Source organism: Heloderma suspectum, chromosome 6, assembly GCF_057233095.1.
Source record: "Heloderma suspectum isolate Gila_16-S chromosome 6, 16-S_ref, whole genome shotgun sequence".
NCBI classification, from domain to species: Eukaryota; Metazoa; Chordata; class Lepidosauria; order Squamata; family Helodermatidae; genus Heloderma; species Heloderma suspectum.
Window position 1 is genome coordinate 90991133 of NC_139463.1, and position 19492 is coordinate 91010624.

At 45.9% G+C, this 19492-nt stretch overlaps 1 protein-coding gene across 1 annotated transcript in view; it reads left to right on the forward strand.

Annotated features, from left to right (window-relative positions):
• LOC146341801 (vomeronasal type-2 receptor 26-like) overlaps nucleotides 1-19194 on the forward strand; it is a 77538-nt gene extending 58344 nt beyond the window's left edge. Inside the window, exon 13 of the mRNA XM_084807692.1 lies at nucleotides 19024-19194. Coding sequence (XP_084663818.1) covers nucleotides 19024-19194 — 171 coding nt within the window. The remainder of the gene's footprint in view (nucleotides 1-19023) is intronic.
• Nucleotides 19195-19492: the final 298 nt, after the last annotated feature.

Sequence of the window (19492 nt, forward strand, 5' to 3'; positions counted from 1 at the left end):
AATCCTGAAATGTTTATTCAATTCTTCCAAGTAATAAAAATGTTATTAGCAGTTCCCTTTAAAAGAAAATCAAAATATAAACCTTGTGCATATTTTTCTGACATTGGGCAGGTGTAATCCCCTTTTAGGGGGCTACTATGCCTGAAATTATAATTATCATCCAATTCTGGCCAAGAGAAAAAAAGTTACTTTTTTTTTTCTAATTTCCCATGGTAGTCAACAGGAAGCATAAAGACTCATTTTGATTCAGGTTTGGTGCTCAGCTGAAGTGGTCCAGAGCAGAAGCGGGACGTTTTCCAAAATGCTGAATCAAAGTCTGAGCTGAAGTGGGGTGCGGGGTCAGGGCACACTTCTTATGTATGTATGTAATCTATATATACATGCAAGCACACCACATGTGTGCACGCATGTGCATGTGTGCACACACACATTTATATACATTAGAGGTGTGCTTAGGTGTGTGTGTGTGTGTGTGTGTGTGTGCGTGTGCAAATTTGTGTTATGGGCCTGTACCCCAGATCTTTTAAGAACCTAGCAATGCCCTTGATCTGGATCCTAACCAAACACAGGGTTCTGACCTCAAACAAGGACATTTTCTGCCTAGATGATGATATGAAAAAGATGAGCAGGGGGCGGGGCACAGAAGTTACAGTATGGGTATGGCTTCTAGTGTCACCCAAATTTGGTGAGGATGGCTTGTTGGGGCAATGGGTTCTCTGGGTGGTTTGGTAACCACCTCAACAAGCCACCCTCATCCGGTTCAGATGACAAAAGAAGCTGTGCCTGGTGAGGGTAATTATGTTAATTGGACCAGCCCACACAGGTTGCTTAACAGGCCGCTGTGGCTTATTAACCACCCTTGTGTCATGCAGAACAGCCCTTATTTAATTAGAGATGTTTTGGTAATCTTCCAGCTTCAGTTTCTGGAGGAAAATGAAAGGTTCCAAAAGCGGTGAAATGCTCAAGTTACTAACATAGTGATCTCACTCTTTTATCACATAGGCAAAGAAATCCAGTAAGGATCCACATCACATATAGAACACCAGCAGCTTGTGGGATGCCCTGTGCCCTTTAGAACTTCCAGAACACCATACTTCTATGACTGCAGCCCATTTACTCAACAATGGGTTGACCAAACATATCCAAATTCCCAAACATTCCAAAACATGTTTTCCAACTGTTAATGCTCTACATTTCTCCCCCCATTTCTGGACCAGGCCTTGACCCTTTCTGTATGTACAAAAAGCTGCCACCATGGTTCTTACAGGAGGAAATGGGAGGGGGAGCAGTTTTGCCATTATGATTACATCCCATGTCCAGAAGGGAAGATTTCAAGCAAGAATGTTAAGATATGTAGTGTACAGAGTTATCTCACGCTCACAAGGAACATACATGATGAATCTATGCACATATCAAGGTGATGGTCAGGAAACGGTGTGGCATGTGTGGCAGGCAAATTATTCTCATCAACCCACCCAAGTTAATCAACATCCTTTTGGAACTTGACACATTTCCCAAAGCAAGTTTTGATTTAACCTCAGGAACTGTTATTCAAACAGAGAAAGCTGTACTTCAATTTGTAGATTAAGAGGGCAAAAATCAGGAACGCAAATGGCAGTGGCCATAGCTACCGCCATTTGTGTACATGGTTGTTGTTGTTTTTTAACCCACCCAGCCATGATAGGCTACGTAAAGATTTACATAGGTTATAACGTCATGTTTTTTTTTAATACCTAGTCATGATAGGCTACATAAATCTTTACGTAGCCTATCACGTCTTTCTTTCTTTCTTTCTTTCTTTCTTTCTTTTTCTTTCTTTTTTTTACCAGAGTTGAAATGGCAGTGTTGGCAGCCGGTCAGAAGACGAGCCGCCGGAGCCGCCGCTGGAGCCGCTGTCGCCCGGAAGATCCGCCCCAGGTGAGTCTTGTCCTGGGGGGGATCCGCAGGGGGGTGGGGGGTGGCAGGCCATTCCACCATGGAGTTCGGGGGGCCGAATGCACTGGCATTTGGCCTCACCATGATCCGTGGTGGAATTCTCTGCCATCCCTACAATAGACACAAATAAAGGGGATGAACCCCATAAGAACAAAAAGAGCACAAAGTGTTATGGAAGTCCTCAGCACAATAGAGGTCTTCTCCCTCTGGGTTGCTGAAGAGCGCTCCTCTTGCTGGTATTAGGGCTTGGACTGTAACCTGTAAAACAGGGGTGCAGAACTTCAGGCTGGAGGGGAGCAAATCTGCCTCACCTGGGGTCCTGATCTGGCCGTATGGGGTTTCCCAGAGAACCAGACTCCCATCCCCTGACTCCACCCCCCTTCCTCCAACCACCAATTGTTTTGCGGTTTCCCAGCTCTTGTGCAGTTTTTATCCTGTTCTAAATGGTTGAAATGCCTCCACTAAGGCTTAGTGACTGGCAGTTAGAACTACAATTTGCTGAATGGGCTGAGCTGTGGTGTGTGTGTGTGTGGGGGGGGGGAGGTTCCCCAAAATCTGTGCTCAGGGACCTTCTACAAGCAGAGCCATTCCTCTTGCAGAAGGCAGATCCTAGATCCAACCTCAGATTAATGTAGGCCTCAATAGTCCATTTACAACTATATAGAGAATATATATATATATATATATATATATATATATATATTCTCTCTCTACTACAGGGGTTGGCAACATGGTACTTGAAGGCACACTGGCTTCTGCCAAGTCTAGGGATGGACGAAAGTCCCTTACCTAGTCCTGCAGCTTGCTTCGCGGTATGGGGGAGGCACTCCGTCCCTCCCCGCCAAAATTCTGGCTGGGGGGGAGGCGCCCCATCCCTCCAGCCGCGAATCTCGTCTCCTGCCGGGACGCAAATGGCGGCGGCTGTAGCCGCTGCCATTTGCATCCCTGCAGTCAGCCGTGATAGGCTACGTAAACCCTATGTAAATCCTACGTAAATAGCATTGCCCTTATTTTATACATAAATCCCTGCAGTCCAATATACGTTGCCCTTATTTTTATACGTAAATTCCTGCAGTCAGCCTTGATAGGCTAGGTAAATCCTACATAAATCCTACGTAAATAGCATTGCCCTTATTTTTGCTGTAGTCTACGTAAATGTTTACGTGACTACACGTGCCCAAATAAGGAATGCAAATGGTGGCACCCATGGGCGCCACCATTTGCGTACGTGCTTTCCCCCCCCCAAAGTCAGCCGTGATAGGCTACGTAAACATTTACGTAGCCTATCAAGGTGTTTTTTTGAAAATCTAGCCATGATAGGCTACGTAAATCTATCATGTTTGTTGTTGTTGTTTTACTTGGAAATGGCGGCGGTGGCAGCCGGTCGGAAAATTGGCCGCCGCCGCTGCCGCCGCCAAACCACCACCGGGAGCTGCCACCACCAGTGACATTCGACAAAGGTAAGTCCCATCCCGGGGGGTGGCAGGGGGGGTGGACCGTTTCTCCACCAATTTCGGGGGGCCAAATGCCTTGGCATTCGGCCTCCTGGAGATTCGTGGAGAAATTCTCCGACAGCCCTAGCCAAGTCACCCTCTGTCCTGCAAGGCCTTTTTTTCCTATTAACTTTAATAGATAGTCAATGGAGTGATATTGCTCTGTTGACTTCAACAGAGGTGGGGAAAGGGGTGCCCTGCTGAAAAATGTCTTGAGAAGAGGGAAAGCCCCCATCAAGGACCCTTAGGACAGCAGCGTCCTTGGTGGTGAGACATCTTGCTCCTTCTTTTTGGCAGGAGACCCTTTCCTCCACCAGTATTAGTTAATGGAGCAATATTGCTCCTTTGACTTTAATAAAGGTGGGGACAAAAGTCCTCTACCAAAAGAAGGCTATAATTTGCACAAATTACTAAGAAATTTGTGCAAATTGTAGAACTTTTCCCCCTCCCCAAAATGCACAACATTCCTGGAAAATCCGCAAATTGGCCCAACTTGTTGCAGATCGAGTCAGGCTCTGCTGTAGGAACTGAAATGAAGCCTGGAGTGCAGAGGGAGTCTAGGAAAACTCTCACACACACCCTCAACAGATTTCTCTTACATCCCTAGACAGGATCCTCATCTTTAATAGGTATATGACAGGCAGGTACAGTATGGCCCTCTCCTGCTAGGAATAGCTGTACCTATTGAATATGACCAGATCAGATGGATGAGAATTTTGTTCAGTTCATTGTTTTATAAAAACTTAACTAATATTTCAAAATTTCTTCATAAACAAGACAGAATGCGAGAGAAAGCACAACTGAAAGATTCATCCATTCCTAATGTTAATCTCACACATCTTTCAATATCATAGGAAACTACCATAGACCACATCTGGCTAATTGTTTATCTAGCCCAAGGGTGGGCAACTTTGAGAGGTCCATGGGCCATTTTTGCCCCCTGGACTTCTCCATGCCCCCTATGGGTGCCAAAACTCTCTCTGTGTGTGTGCGTGCACAGGTGTGCACGAGCGTCCATCCATAGTGGCTACAGAGCTCCCAAGGAGTCAAAATTAGCTTGTAGTCAATAGTGGCATTCTGTAGCCATGATGGATGCCATTTTTTAAAATGAATTTGGGGGATGTAGGGGCTGTGGCAGAGGACATATGTGGCCCACAGACTGTGTGTTGCCCACCCCCCTGATCTAGCCCATACTTGTCTAATCTGACTGGCAGCAGCTCTCTAAGGTCTCAGACACAGGTATTTCCTTTCATTTGCTACCAGATCCACATTGTTGTGAATTCAAGTGATTGCATCTGGAAACTTCTGCATACAAGGCTCTACTACTCTGCTGTGGTCACTCCCTAGAGACCATCTCCAAAGGCAAACTATACTGAGGTTTTTGTTGTTTTCAAATATATTAAAAATTACCAAATTAATCATACTGCATTAATTAAAAGTGACATGATTAGTCAAATGTAAGTAAATGCTCCCAGATCACAATTGTGAGTACAGTATATAATTAGGGATGTACAAAAGTCACTTACCTTTGTGGAGCTTGGATTCACGGTGGGGGGCATGCGCTTCGTCCCTCCACCCAGAATCCTCCCTGGGCCAGCTCCATTCCACAGCGGCTCTGTGGAGCCGCCAGCCAGGGCCATCTGCAGCCAGAGTTCCGGCCACAGATGGGCTGCTGAGGACGCAAATGGCGGCTGCTGTAGCGGCCGCCATTTGCGTCCTGCAAAGCTGCCATGGTAGGCTACATAAGTATTTACGTAGCCTATCACGGCAAGCCCCCCCCAAAAAAAACAGCATACGCAAATGGTGGCAGCTATGGCGACTGCCATTTGCGTTCCCTATTTTTAGCCATTTTAGCCTATGTAAATATTTACGTAGGCTATTACGGCGAAAAACAAGAGGAACGCAAATAGCGTAGTGGGCACCATTTGCATTCCTCCCCCCCACATTTTAGCCTACGTAAATATTTATGTAGGCTATTACGGCAAAAAACCCGGAACGCAAATAGCGCCCACTACGCTATTTGCATTCCCCTTGTTTTCGCCGTAATAGCCTACGTAAATATTTACATAGGCTAAAACGGGGGGGGGGGGGGGAGGAATGCAAATGGTGCCCACTACGCTATTTGCGTTCCCCTTGTTTTTCTCCGTAATAGCCTACGGAAATATTTATGTAGGCTAAAAAGGCTAAAAATAGGGAATGCAAATGGCGGCCGCTGTAGCCGCCGCCATTTGCCTATGCTGGATTTGGGGGGGGGGGGGCTTGCCGTGATTGGCTACGTAAATACTTACATAGCCTATCACAGCCTCCGCAGGGACGTAAAAGGCATCCCTGCGTTAGCCGTGATAGGCTACATAAGTATTTACGTAGCCTATCACGGCTATGATAAAGAAGCGAATGGCAGCTGCCCTGCGCAAGTCAGCGTGGATGGCAGCAGGTAAGTGCTCCGTTTCGTGTGCCTTTCATGGGTTTGGGGGGTGGGGGCTTCGTTCCGCCAAGGATTTCGGGGGGCTGAATGCACTGGCATTCAGCCTCATTGAGATCCGTGGCAGAATTCTCTGACATCCCTATATATAATTAAAATAAAATACAATAAAACAAAAAGATGATGGATGGTCTGAGTGGTGGTCCCACCTATCATGATATCATATTCATGAAGAATACAGAAGGAAATGTTCATAGTAGAATTAGCAGTTTACACCTGAAATTCATTCTGAGGCATTTTTAGCAATGCCAGCAACAGTGTGAATGTCTTTTGAATACGGTATTTCCTCTTGAGACAAAGACCCCACATTTTCTGCCTTGAGGCATATTGTTAGCATTGTTCTAACTGTACCAACCAACCTAATAGCAGCTGGCTCTGCTGTTACAATAATTTTCACCATCTGCTACCACAACACATTCTGCTCTAATGCGTGAAAAATTAAAGTGAAAGCCCTTATGTCTTCTGGTTTCTGCTTTCATTTAATAATGCATTGTTTTATTATTCTTGTTATATTTTAATTGAAAGCTTCTTTGACCATTATTTTAATAGAAATGTTGGATATATATAGCAAATAGAATAAATAATCAACATGGAATGAATGTGGCTTTTTTTAAAAAGCTAACTCTTGCTTTGGTTATTGTATTGCCATATGTCATCTCCTGGCTGGAAATCCTTAGGGAAACTTGATGAGAAGGAAAATTACTGAGGATGTAACTGAAAATTATAAGGAGTATAACTACTCCTTTGATGGCACTCTGTGGCAATCTAGCAAAATTTCAGAAGAAAGAACAGCATGTTTGCTAGATTGATTAATTATTTGCTTTATAGTGGTTTTAGAAAGAATGGTGTAAGCTTCAAAAGAAAACAAAAATGCTTCCAAAATTATGAGGCTGTATAGTATAGTAGGAAAAGTAGATGTGTTCATGGTGGAAGTCACTGACCTACATGAGGATATTACTGGGATTGGCATGAGAGCAACCATATTTCTCCAAGGAATGCATGAAACAGTACTTAAGTGTGTACAAATTGCCCTTGATAATGGTTAATCTCACAATTAATTTCCCCTTAAATTATTGCAGTTGTTTTGTCAGAGCAGGACTTTCCAACTTTGGTATGAATTTCACTTTTGGCCATATCTTTTGCAAACTGTAATGCCTTCAACTATAATGTGAGAAAATACATGGTTCTGAAATTGTTAGTGAATTATTAAACTCTGTAAAGATCTGTAACACACAAATTAGGCCTCTGTTGGCCAGATTAGCTGGGGGTGGTTGACAGCCTTACAGTGAAGTCTATGCTGAATTGGTCATTCTCTGAGTAGAAAATTTTTGAAGTTGCAATGGCAGCCTTGAATTGTCTACTGTCAAGACAGTTTTTTTCTAAGAGTTGCTTGCATAGATTACATGATAAAACCATAATGGGGGAAAGTTATATTAAACAAAGTACTGATTACAATTGGGTGGTTATATTTCAGAATAAATAATGTTATTTAGGGCTGTACAGGGACACACACACCACCACCACACCAACCCACTTCAGAGGCTGATTCAGAGCTTCCAAATCAGCCCCAACTTGCCTCGGCCCAATTCAGACCCTGTCCAACCTGCTTCGGACATCTGAATCGCCCTGCCCCCAGCCACACAAACCCCACACCTCCCAGCTGTGCGAGCCCCCTGCCCAGCCACAGGAGCTCTGCCCTCCCCACTCAGCTGTGTGAGCCCCCTGCTCCTTACCTGGACCCATGGGAAAGTTCACAGCTGTCACCTCTTCAAGGCAGTTGCCATTTTCCTTTAAAATGGTGACTCATCTTTTCCGGAAATAAAATCTTACACAAATGGTGGCCATAAGGCCATCATGTATGCAACATTACAGGCCTGAATGGCCCACTTTGGACTGCTTCAGGCCAATCCTGACCTGCTCTGTATCTGGACCGAAGCGGTTCAAATCAGCCCATTTCGGCTCAGAATTCGGATCAGGAGCCAAAGCGGTGCACAGCCGTAATTGTTATTTCACTTTCTTTTGGTGAAATCATGGACAAATCTAGAGTTTAGTAAAAAAAAAAAAAAAAAAGTTGCAGAATTGGCTGTTTCTGTTGGGAAATGGGCATGTGGGGATACCACTCCCTTAGTGCCTGTTTCCCAGCAGATTCTGCTTGTGTTCCAAGTTGCTGTGATGGGTGGGACAAGATTAAACTCCTCCTGCCCATCCCAGTGATAGATCATGATAGCTGGGAGGAGGAAGAGGCTTTAACTTCACCCTCCTCCCAGAAATCATGATCCAAGTGGGTGAGGGAGAAAGTGTGTGTGTGTGGGGGGGTAGTGGGAACCCCAGAGAGTTCTTGGAGGGTTAATTGGCCCCTAGAGCCCCCGAGGTAGTCCACCCATGCTCTAGACCATTGTGAGATCAAGGTGGCTCAATAGGAAAGCATGGGGACCCTGGCCCTGGAAACAAGGGATGCCCAACCAAAAAGAAAGAAAACTTGTCCCAAACTTCAATGATAAGGATCAAAACCAAGGGTACAGAAGACTCAGTGGCTCTGAAGCCAGGAAGCAGAACAATAGTTTGGCTGTAGGGAAAGAAAAGAAAACTCAGGAAGTTTTCTGGCCACTTGTTTGACCTCAGTCTGGTGGCAAGCACTGTAGAATATTTTAAACAAAATATATTATGCTAGTTGCCCACATGATGTTTAAACCTGTCCACATGGTGGGAATGTTTCAGGATTGGGCAATACTTCCAGCTGGGCAATTTAAAGGTATCCTCATGTTAGTGATTTGGCAATCAGGCAGGCATTTGCATATTTCCATCATTACACACAGACACCATCCCTTAATCTAATCAATGGAGGGAGCACATACACAATTGGTCTGACCTTCAGTGACCTTTCAGGTCCTAGTAATTGTTCCTAACAGCTTTCCATCCTGCTGCTTCCAGAACAAAATGGATCCTTGTGCAAAGATGTCAAGGGTAATGCTAATGACAAATTGCAGGAACAAGTACAATTGACCATAGAGCCAGCATGTCTGACCTCCTGTAACACCAGAAGCACATTTGTCTTGCCTAAATTAAGTGTTGATTTGTTTGTCCTTATGCAATCCATTACAGAACTCAGACAACACTTCATCTCAGTAGACGTAGAGTGGAATGAGATAGACCTGAGTGTCATCCATATGCTTCTTGAAAGTAGGGATGGCAGAGAATTTCTCCCCGAAACTTCGGGGGGCCGAGCGCCAACGTGTTCGGCCCCCCGAACAAGTTTTGGGGAGAAATCCTCTGAACCCCCCCCCGCCCCCGCACCCCCCCCGGGACAGGACTTACCTTCACCGAATGTCCCTCCCGGTGGCGGGTCTGGCCGACGGTTCGGCGGGTGTTCGAGCAGGGCGGGAGCGGCAGCCGGTCTTTTGACTGGCTGCCGCCGCCGCCATTGCAATGAAAGAAAAAAAAAATGCCCCCTGATAGGCTACGTGACGATTCACGTAGCCTATCATGGCTAGATCTGCAAAGTCAGCCGTGATAGGCTACGTCAATCGTCACGTAGCCTATCACGGGTGACTTAAAAAAAAAAAAATTGCGTACGCTAATGGCGGCCCCCATAGGGAGCCTCCATTCGCGTTCCTTATTTAGTCGCTGTAGTCTACATAAATGTTTACGTAGACTACGGCGAAAATAAGGGCAACGCAAATAGCGTTGCCCTTATTTTTGCCATAGTCTACGTAAACATTTACGTAGACTACAGTGACCAAATAAGGAACGGGAATGGCGGCTCCCTATGGGGGCCGCCATTATCCGTACGCGCCTTTTTTTTTTTTTTAAGTCACCCGTGATAGGCTACGTGACGATTGACGTAGCCTATCACGGCTGACTTTGCAGATCTAGCCGTGATAGGCTACGTGAATCGTCATGTAGCTAGGGATGGCGGAGAATTTCTCCCCGAAACTTCGGGGGGCCGAGCGCCAACGTGTTCAGCCCCGCGAACAAGTTTCGGGGAGAAATCCTCCGCCCCCCCGCCCCCCCCCCCGGGACGGGACTTACCTTCCCTGAATGTCCCTCCCGGCGGCGGGTCCGGCTGGCGGTTCGTCCGGTGTTCGAGCGGGGCGGGAGTGGCAGCCGGTCTTTCGACCGGCTGCCGCCCCCGCCATTGCAATGAAAGAAAAAAAAAAACATCCCCTGATAGGCTACGTGACGATTCACGTAGCCTATCACGGCAAGATTTGCAAAGTCAGCTGTGATAGGCTACGTGAATCGTCACGTAGTCTATCATGGGTGACTTTAAAAAAAAAAGAAAAAAGTGTGTACGGATAATGGCGGCCCCCATAGGGAGCCGCCATTCCCCTTCCTTATTTGGTCGCTGTAGTCTACGTCAATGTTTACATAGACTACGGCGAAAATAAGGGCAACGCTATTTGCGTTGCCCTTATTTTCGCCGTAGTCTACGTAAACATTGACGTAGACTACAGCAACTAAATAAGGAACGCGAATGGCGGCTCCCTATGGGGGCCGCCATTCGCGTACGCGCTTTTTTTTTTTAAGTCACCCGTGATAGGCTATGTGATGATTCACGTAGCCTATCACGGCTGACTTTCCAGATCTAGCCGTGATAGGCTACGTGAATCGTCACGTAGCCTATCAGGGGACTTTTTTTTTTTTTTTTTTACTTTCGTGTTCGCGGCCGGGCGAGGCGGGAAGCCTCCTCCCCGGCCTGAATTTCGGCCGGGTGAGGCGGGAAGCCTCCCCCCCTGGCCTGAATTTCGGCCGGGCGAGGCGGGAAGCCTCCCCCCCCGGCCTGAACTTCGCGGGGGGAGCAGCGAAGCGCTCCCCCCCACCACGAAAAAGCTGCGAGAAAAGGTAAGTGACTTTCGTTCACCCCTACATGTAGCCTATCAGGGGCCTTTTTAAAAAAAAAAAAAACTTTCGCATTCGCGGCCGGGCGAGGCGGGAAGCCTCCTCCCCGGCCTGAATTTCGGCCGGGCCGAGGCGGGAAGCCTCCCCCCCGGCCGGAACTTTGCGGGGGGACCAGCGAAGCGCCTCCCCCCCACCGCGAACGTCCTTTGACGACAGGTAAGCGACTTTAGTCCACCCCTACTTGAAAGCACACTTCGTATTTCCTGTCAAAACTCTCCCAGCAGTTTAATGTAAATATTTACCAGAAGTGTATGAAATGTAAAATGGGGTCATTTCTGTGTGTGTGTGTGTGTGTGTTATTCATTTTCAACCAAAAAGTTAATAGTTTAAAAATTAGGTTAGGATGTAGAGGCCAGGAAACTTAGTACCTGATGTAGGATATTAAAAAGTCCAGCAACAGACAAAAAAGCAGCGAAGGAGGCAAGATTTTATAAAGTTCAACAAGAGGGCAACAAGTTTTATGTCAGGAAATAGAAACTGAATGGAAAGGATTTTTTTTTTTTTTTAAAGCTAGCCTCCTGGTTTGTTCAAGTGGGAAAGAACAAGTGATTTTTTGTAGAAGATAAGAGCCAGACAGAGGGAGGCAGAAGTCAGGGAGAGACAAGAATGAGAAGAAGGCCAAAGTCTTAGAGGACTTAAAGAGTCAGAGCAGCTGAAATTAGATACCTGATTGAGAAAGTTAGACCAAAGACAATAAAATAATACTTGTATCAAGGGACATGAATAAATTAGGGACAATCTAGTCAGGTTAGAGCCTCCTGTGGCGCAGAGTGGTAGGAGGCAGTATTGCAACCAAAAACTCTCCCCACGACCTGAGTTCGATCCCAGCAGAAGCTGGGTCCCAGGTAGCTGGCTCAGGTCAACTCAGCCTTCCATCCTTCTGAGGTCGGTAAAAACCCAGCTTGCTGAGGGAAAGGTAGTCATGACTGGGGAAGGCAATGGCAAACTACTCCTCTCTGGTCTGCCATGAAAACGTCAGCGAAAGCGGCGTCCCTCTAGGAGTCAGCAATGACTCGGTGCTTGCATGGGAGGAACCTTTCCTCCCCCCCCCCTTCTAGTCAGGTTAGCTGGAGGAATTTAACTCTGGTTATTTTATTACCCTTTTGCTCATATGGTTTTTTTTATGTATCAGATTTAACAAAAAAAACAAAAACATTTTCCTATGGATACTTTTCTTCAGTAATATGTAAACTTTTTATTTGACATTTTGTGGGTCTCTTTTCCTCTCTGATACCTAACCCACACTATTTAAAGTAGATACCTAAAATTTAGAGAGTTTCAAGGCTAATGTGGTGGAGGCAGCTATACAATTAAAGACCTCCACCTGGTGGCAGAGGAAAAAGCCACAAGATGGGAAGAAGCAAAAAGCAGCGGGACCGCACTATTTGGCCTGTTTCCTATTCCACTCACAGAAGAGGGTGTGGCTAGTCTGGGGCAATGAAATTCAAAATAGAGCCCTGAAGTACTGTGTAGATCAATGGTGCAGAACTGCAGGCATGGGGGCCAAATCCAGTCCACTGGATTCCCAATCCAGTCCTCCAAGATTTCTCAGATAACCTCCAGAGTTCCCATGGCCCCACTCCTTCTCCCCACCACCAATTGTTTGGTGGTTTTCTGGGTTTGTGCAGGTTTTTTTCCCCCATTCTAAATAGTTGCAATGACTCTGCTAAAACTTAGTTACTGGCAGTAAGAGATTTAAGGTAAAATGTGCTTGTATTTTTGATATTTTTGGAATTGGACCTACCCATTTTGCCTTTTACCCCACCACCTTTTTCCTTCTGCCCCACCACCACTGGAATGTGCACTTGAGAGCTTCTCTGAAATAATATTCAGCCTTTGACCTGAAAAAAGGTTCTACTCCCCTGGCATAGGCCAAACATAAACTCCTGTTTGGCTAAGGAGTCAAACAGGTGTCTCCCAGCAGAACTTATGGATCTGAACCTCTAGGAAAGACCAGAACTATTATAAAATAGTATCCCCAAGCCTCATCCTGGCCACATAATCTAGAAATACATCATGGTCAATGGTATCAAAAGCTACTGAGAGGTCCAGGAGAACAAATACAGATGCATACCCCCTGTATATATCCTAATACAGGTGATTCACCACACCATTTCAATTCCATAACCATAACTCAAGTTAACTCTGGATTAAAATGGATATAGATAATCAATATCATCCACAAGACCGTAAAGAGACCACCACATGCTCAAGCATCTTAACTAAGATGTCTCAAACTGTGTTTGAGGCTGGCCGGAAATTATCCAGTACAGTGGGATTCAGGGAGGTATTTTTCAATAAAATTATCTCTGTAGCCCCCTTACATTTGCTGGGACTAACCCTTCCCACAAGGAGGCATTGACAACTCCTACAACCCACTCAGTCAATCCACTGCTGGTTTCTTTTATTAGCCAAGAAGGGAAAGGCTTGAGTACACATGTGATAGTCCTCACCCCTCCAAGGATCATGTCTAACCCTTTTGCTCCAGATGTACATTAACTGGCTTTGCCTTAACTATAGGTCTAAGCCTATAGTTTAAGTAACTTTATCCATAAAAGGGCTTGTAAACTGGTCACAGGGCTGTCATCCTATCCCTGTTGAGGGCCAAGCTGTAATTGCCCCATGATTAATCAAAACAGCTTCCCTGGACAACTCTGAATGGACACAATTGTCATGGGGAAAAAAAAAAAATATTTGCCAACATCACTGCCACAGAGTAGCCTCTCATATGAGCTCTGCCCTATGTCCAGCCTGATTCATTATGAGTCTTCCACATCTGTTGTTGTTCTAGTCATCATCACCCCTGTGTCTTCCTTTCTCATGGCTCCTCAGTTCACCAAAAATCCAGTTTCAGTCTGCTAATACTAGGGATGCTTGGGGCAATCGTTTCAACTGCCCAGTGAATTTCCCCATTGCAGAGGTTAACCAGGTTTTTGACATAATAGACTTCAGAAGTCACAGAAAACCATTTGGATTTATTTCTCTGGGGCAGAGCATTATAATATCTCTTCCATCCCTCGACATCCATTCCCTCCATCCCTCAAAATCCATTTTGCTTTTGTTGTTTGCTTTGCATGCATAAGATGTTATTTGCAAATATTCAGCCTTCAGTAGAAGTAGATTTCTCATCTGCATATAAATTCCTTACAGCTAGGCATTTCCTGAACAATGACACTCTCGCTCTCTCTCCATATATATTCAAGTCAAATGTTAACCATAGCTAAATAATTCCTAATTCTCCTCCCCTCCTCTCTCAGAATTGGCCTCCTCATTTTCTGGTGGGCTTTTCTTGCTGTGGTTCTTTTCATGTCCACTTATCTGCTGTTTTTCCACAGGTGAGTTAAATAGAACGTGTGTGTGTGTGTGTGTGTGTGTGCATGCGTGCGCATGGGGGGGAGTAACAAACATGTTTTCTTCAGCAATGCCACAGAGAAATCTTAATGTGAACAGGAGATTTTTCCCTCCCCCCAACTCACAATTACTAAACTGACAGTGATCAGTTCTGTTCCTAGTTAAACCCCTTGTGGAGGCCAAGTGGCCCCACCAGCAAAACAAAGAATGAATAGCATAAATATCCCCTGTACTATTTAGATCTGGCACTTGATACTGGGGGCAAGCAAGTTCTCTTAGTCTGATACTTTACAGTTATATCCCAGCCTGCAGAGTAGCTGATGTGCTCGTGGAAACTTTAACGATAATGTGAAAACAAGGAAATAAGTGTCTTCAGGGAACATTTGCCTTTAGAATGATGGTATTAGTGCTTGTGCTTCTGATGCTACTGCCTCACGTGGTATGCAATACTCATGCAGTTAAATGCAGCATCAGAAATCCCCAGCATATTATTCACAGATATTTCCAACAAGGTGACCTCATCATCGGTGGCATTACATCTCTTGTCTTCTTTCCTGTTGTTTTAAAGAACTTCACAGATCAACTTCATAATGAAACTGGTGAGCCCCTGTAAGGAATGGTTCTTCTTCTTCCCCCCTACCCCCTGTCTCCATACTATCTTTCCAGATCATATTGTCAGGTAGCCCAGTACAGCAGTTTCCAGGTACTAAGGCATATTCTTATGGGTTTTGCAGGTTAGACAAGATGACCTCTCAAGAAATACTTCACAGCCTAATGGCTCTGATTGTAAAAGGTTCAGAATTACCAAGTGCGGTGTGACTGGTTATTGCTCAAAGAGGTCAAAACATGTTAGACAAGTTTAGCCTGGCAGATTCCCATTGTCTTAAACCAATGGGTCTTAATGGTAAGCTCATACCTGAATAGGGTTCCTCTTCCCCTACCTGTTGTTGTTGTTGTTGTTGTTGTTGTTGCTGTTGTTCAGTCGTTCAGTTGTGTCCAACTCTTCGTGACCCCATGGACCATAGCACGCCAGGCCTTCCTGTCCTGCGCTCTCTCCCGGAGTGTGCTCAAGTTCATATTCATTGCATTGGTGATGCTATCTAGCCATCTCATCCTCTGCCGTCCCCTTCTCCTTTTGCCTTCAGTCTTTCCCAACATCAGGGTCTTTTCCAGAGAGTTTTCTCTTCGCATTAGGGGGCCAAAATATTTGAGCTTCAGTTTCAGTATCTGTCCTTCCAATTAGGGATGTCAGAGAATTAGGGATGCCAGCGCATTCAGCCCCCCAAAATCGGTGGTGGAACGGTCTGCCCTCCCGCCCCCTCCGGGATGAGACTTACCTGGGGCGGATCTTTCTGGCGGCGGTGGCTCCGGCGGCGGCAGCAGCGGCAGCGATTCAGCAGCGGCGGCTGCGGCGGCCAGTCTTCCGACCGGCTGCCACCGCTGCCATTACCAGTTTGTTTGTTTTTTTAAAAAGAAAGACGTGATAGGCTACATAAACATTTACGTAGCCCATCATGGCTAGGTTTAAAAAAAAAACTGTGATAGGCTACGTAAATGTTTATGTAGCCTATCATGGCTGACATAAAAACAACAACAACAATGCACGTACGCAAATGGCGGCGGCCGTGGTTGCCGCCATTTGCGTACGTGTGTTGTTGTTGTTTTTTAAGTCAGCCATGGTAGGCTACATAAACATTTATGTAGCCTATCATGGCTCACTGCAGGGACGCAAACGGCGGCGGCTATGGCCGCCACCATTTGCATCCCTGCTAGCCAGCGGCCGGATGTCCGGCTGCTGGCGGAGCCGGCTGGCGGCTCTGCAGAATCCCTGCGGAGTACAGCCGGCCGGCCAGGATTCTGGGAGGGGAGGAGGAACGGAGCACCTTCCCCCTGTCCAGGATTCCGGGTGGAGGGACAGGGTGCCTTCCCCCCCCACCATCAACATAATCCGTGAAAGGTAAGTGCCTTTCGTACATCCCTACTTCCAATGAGCACTCAGGGTTGATTTCCTTTAGGATTGACTGATTTGACCTCCTTGCAGTCCAGGGGACTCATAAGAGTCTTCTCCAGCACCCTCCCTTATGAGGTGTGATAATTCAGTCTGTGAAGATAAAGCATCTGGGTAGTTGCAGCTGAGTCAATCTGAGGAAAGGGCAGCACTGAGGACTGCTTTGGGCTTCTGAAGTAGATGCCTCCCCCTCCTTTGATGCAGGAGCGTTGTCTGTTGGTCTGGCCTGCAGCTGTGAAACTTCCGCCATAGGGAGAATGCTTTCTCCCGCATTCAAATTCCGACCTCAAGTTCTTTCTCTCTTGGATAGGAAGATCTTCGCAAATTTTGGTGAGTTCTGATCCAAAAGAAAATGAAATGAAATTGTCATCCATCTGCAAAAACCAAATTTAATAGACACAGCTATTCCTAGTATGGAGAGGACCATGATATCCCTGCCTGCCATACAGCTGTTAAAGATGAACCTGTGTGTGTGTGTGGGGGGGGGGGACAGATGGCGAGCCTGCTTGAGCACTAACATGCTTGAATAATACACAGGGATTCAAACCCAAGCTTTTAAGAGCCAACAACCCAAAGTCCTGGGCCTGAATGGATGAATCTGTCAGTTTCAGTTTCACCCACATTTGACTTCTTTCAGTCTCAGCCTCAAATATGGAGAACTTTGTGAATATTAAATTCTTATCACAATGGAACTGTAACAACTGTCACTTATTTGAAGGAAACCAAACCCAGAGTGAGTGCTGGAACCCTTTAAGCCCCACAGCTAAGGAACTGGGATGTGCATAATGATAATGTTACTATGTGTGGTACAAACTTGGAATGTCAACCTGCACAGTCAGAAGCCCTTATCTGTTATGAAAGATTGGAGGATTTATTGCTGTCCTTCAGCAGCTTCTGGTTCCCTTTGTTTGTCCTTACATTTCTGGTTGCCTGGTTTTTATTTATGTATATGGAATGTATGTATATTAATTATCCATGAATGAGAAATGCCTCGTAGACACTGTTCCCTGTCCCTGAGATCTAATGTTAGTTGGTCTATGTGCTCTGGAGATCAGAGACCTAACATGATGGTTGGTTGTTAGGAGAATGACCTGGGATGAGCTTTGTGCTTGCATGCTCTCCTCTCCTCTTTGTGAGCAAGGAGAACAAATCTAAAGTTCTGTTCCAAGTTTGTTCTAAACCACTTTGCATTTTGTCTGGATTCAGGAAAGTGTGGCTTGTACAAGCCAGGATATCAAACATGGATCAGATCAAAGATCCAGCTACCTTCTTCTACTTCACTGGCTATAAAAGTGCCTCTTAGGCTCCCCCAAACTCATATACATTAGCCCCTCAGGGCCTTTCAGAGTAGCCTCCCTTTACTCAGAGTAGCCTGACTTCCAGAGTAGCCCCACTTTATTATTTCATGAGGGGCTTCCACGTTTATCTGGAAAACAGCAACAACACCTCAATATATTAATGCCTGCTGTACTATTCAAGTGGATGGATATTGAAATAAACATCTCACCCTCATCAAAGAAGCCTCTTCAGTCTCTTTCTCATAGGGATGTACGAAAGTCCCTTACCTTTGATGAAATTTGATTCGTGGTGGGGGGGAGGTGCTCCATCCCTCCCCCTGAAATTCTGGCCGGGGGGGAGGCGCCCCATCCCTCCCACCCGAAATTCTGGCCGGGGGGAAGGCACCCCGTCCCTCCCGCCATGAATCCTGTCCTGCCGGGACTGCAAATGGCGGCGGCCATAGCCGCTGCCATTTGCATCCCTGCAGTCAGCCGTGATAGGCTACGTAAATGTTTACATAGCCTATCACGGCTGAGTGAAACCCCCCCCCGTGCATACGCAAATGGTGGTGCCCATGGGCGCCGCCATTTGTGTTTCTTATTTTGGCACGTGTAGTCTACATAAACATTTACGTAGACTACGGTGAAAATAAGGGCGCTGCCATTTGCATATGCGCGGTTATTGTTGTTGGTTTTTTACTCAGCCGTGATTGGCTACGTAAACATTTACGTAGCCTATCATGGTATTTTTAAAAAAATCTAGCCGTGATAGGCTACGTAAATGTTTACGTAGCCTATCACGTTTTTTGTTTTTTTTTTAACTGGAAATGGCAGCAGCGGCAGCTGGTCAGAAGACCGGCTGCCACAGCTGCTGCCGCCGCACCACCGCCGCACTGCCACCGGAGCTGCCACCACCGCCAAGGACATTCGCACAAGGTAAGTCCCGTCCCGGGGGGGCGGGAGGGCAGACCATTTCGCCACTGATTTCAGGAGGCCGAATGCGATGGCATTCGGTCTCCCCGAGATTCATGGCGAAATTCTCTGACATCCCTACTTTCTCATTTGACATAAGTCTACCAAATCACTCTATGTCATTTCTTGGGCATTCAACAGCAATTCTCATGGCTTTTGGTTGTGTGGTGAGGATTCCGACTCTTGGGAACAGGATGTATTTTTTATGAGTAGCCGAGTTCTTATATTCTGTATCGGGGGTGAGGGTGGTGTCACCTTCTCTGTCTGTGCCACTGAAAAGTTCTAACATGGGAAGCTGCAATATTCTACCTGACTTTTGCACTGTTCTCTACCTTCCACACTTAGACCCCAATCCTATGCAAGTTTTTGCAAAAACTGGTCACACTGATATCAAGAAATTAGTCCAAGACAAGTCCCTTAGATCTAGTGTTAGTTCTATGCGCTCTGGAGACTGGAAACCTAACTTGATGTTTGGTTGTTAGGAGCATGAGCTGGGAAGAGCCTTGTTCTTGCATGCTCTCCCCTCCTTGTGAGCAAGGAGAACAAATTTAAAGTTATGTTGCAAGTTTGTTCTAAACCACACTTCCCCAGTTTGTCTGAACTTAGGAAACTGTTTGGTACAAGCCAGGATATCAAAGACGGATCAGAGCAAAGATCCAGGTACCTCCTCCTTCTCCACTGGCTGTAGAGCACTCAACAACAATTATCATGGCACTTGGTTGTGGGGTGAATGTTGCGAGTGTGACTCTTGGGGAAAGAATGTATGTTTATGAGTAGCAGAGTACTTGTGTTATTTATTTGTGGATGGCGTGTCATTGTAACTCAGGAAGCTTCTACATTCTAGCGTACTTCTGCATTGGTCTCAACCTTCCACTCTTACAGCCTAATCTTATGCAAGTTCATGCAGAGGTAAGTCCCATTGAGATCAAGAGTTTACTCCCAGACAAGTGCATAAGATTGCAGCAAAAGTGCAGAGAACAGCTGTCAGGTTCCAGGCTGCTGCTTCCTTCCGCTGGCAGCATTAGCAGACTTCATTACATCTATAGTGCTATACTCAGGTAGAGAGAAATGCTAT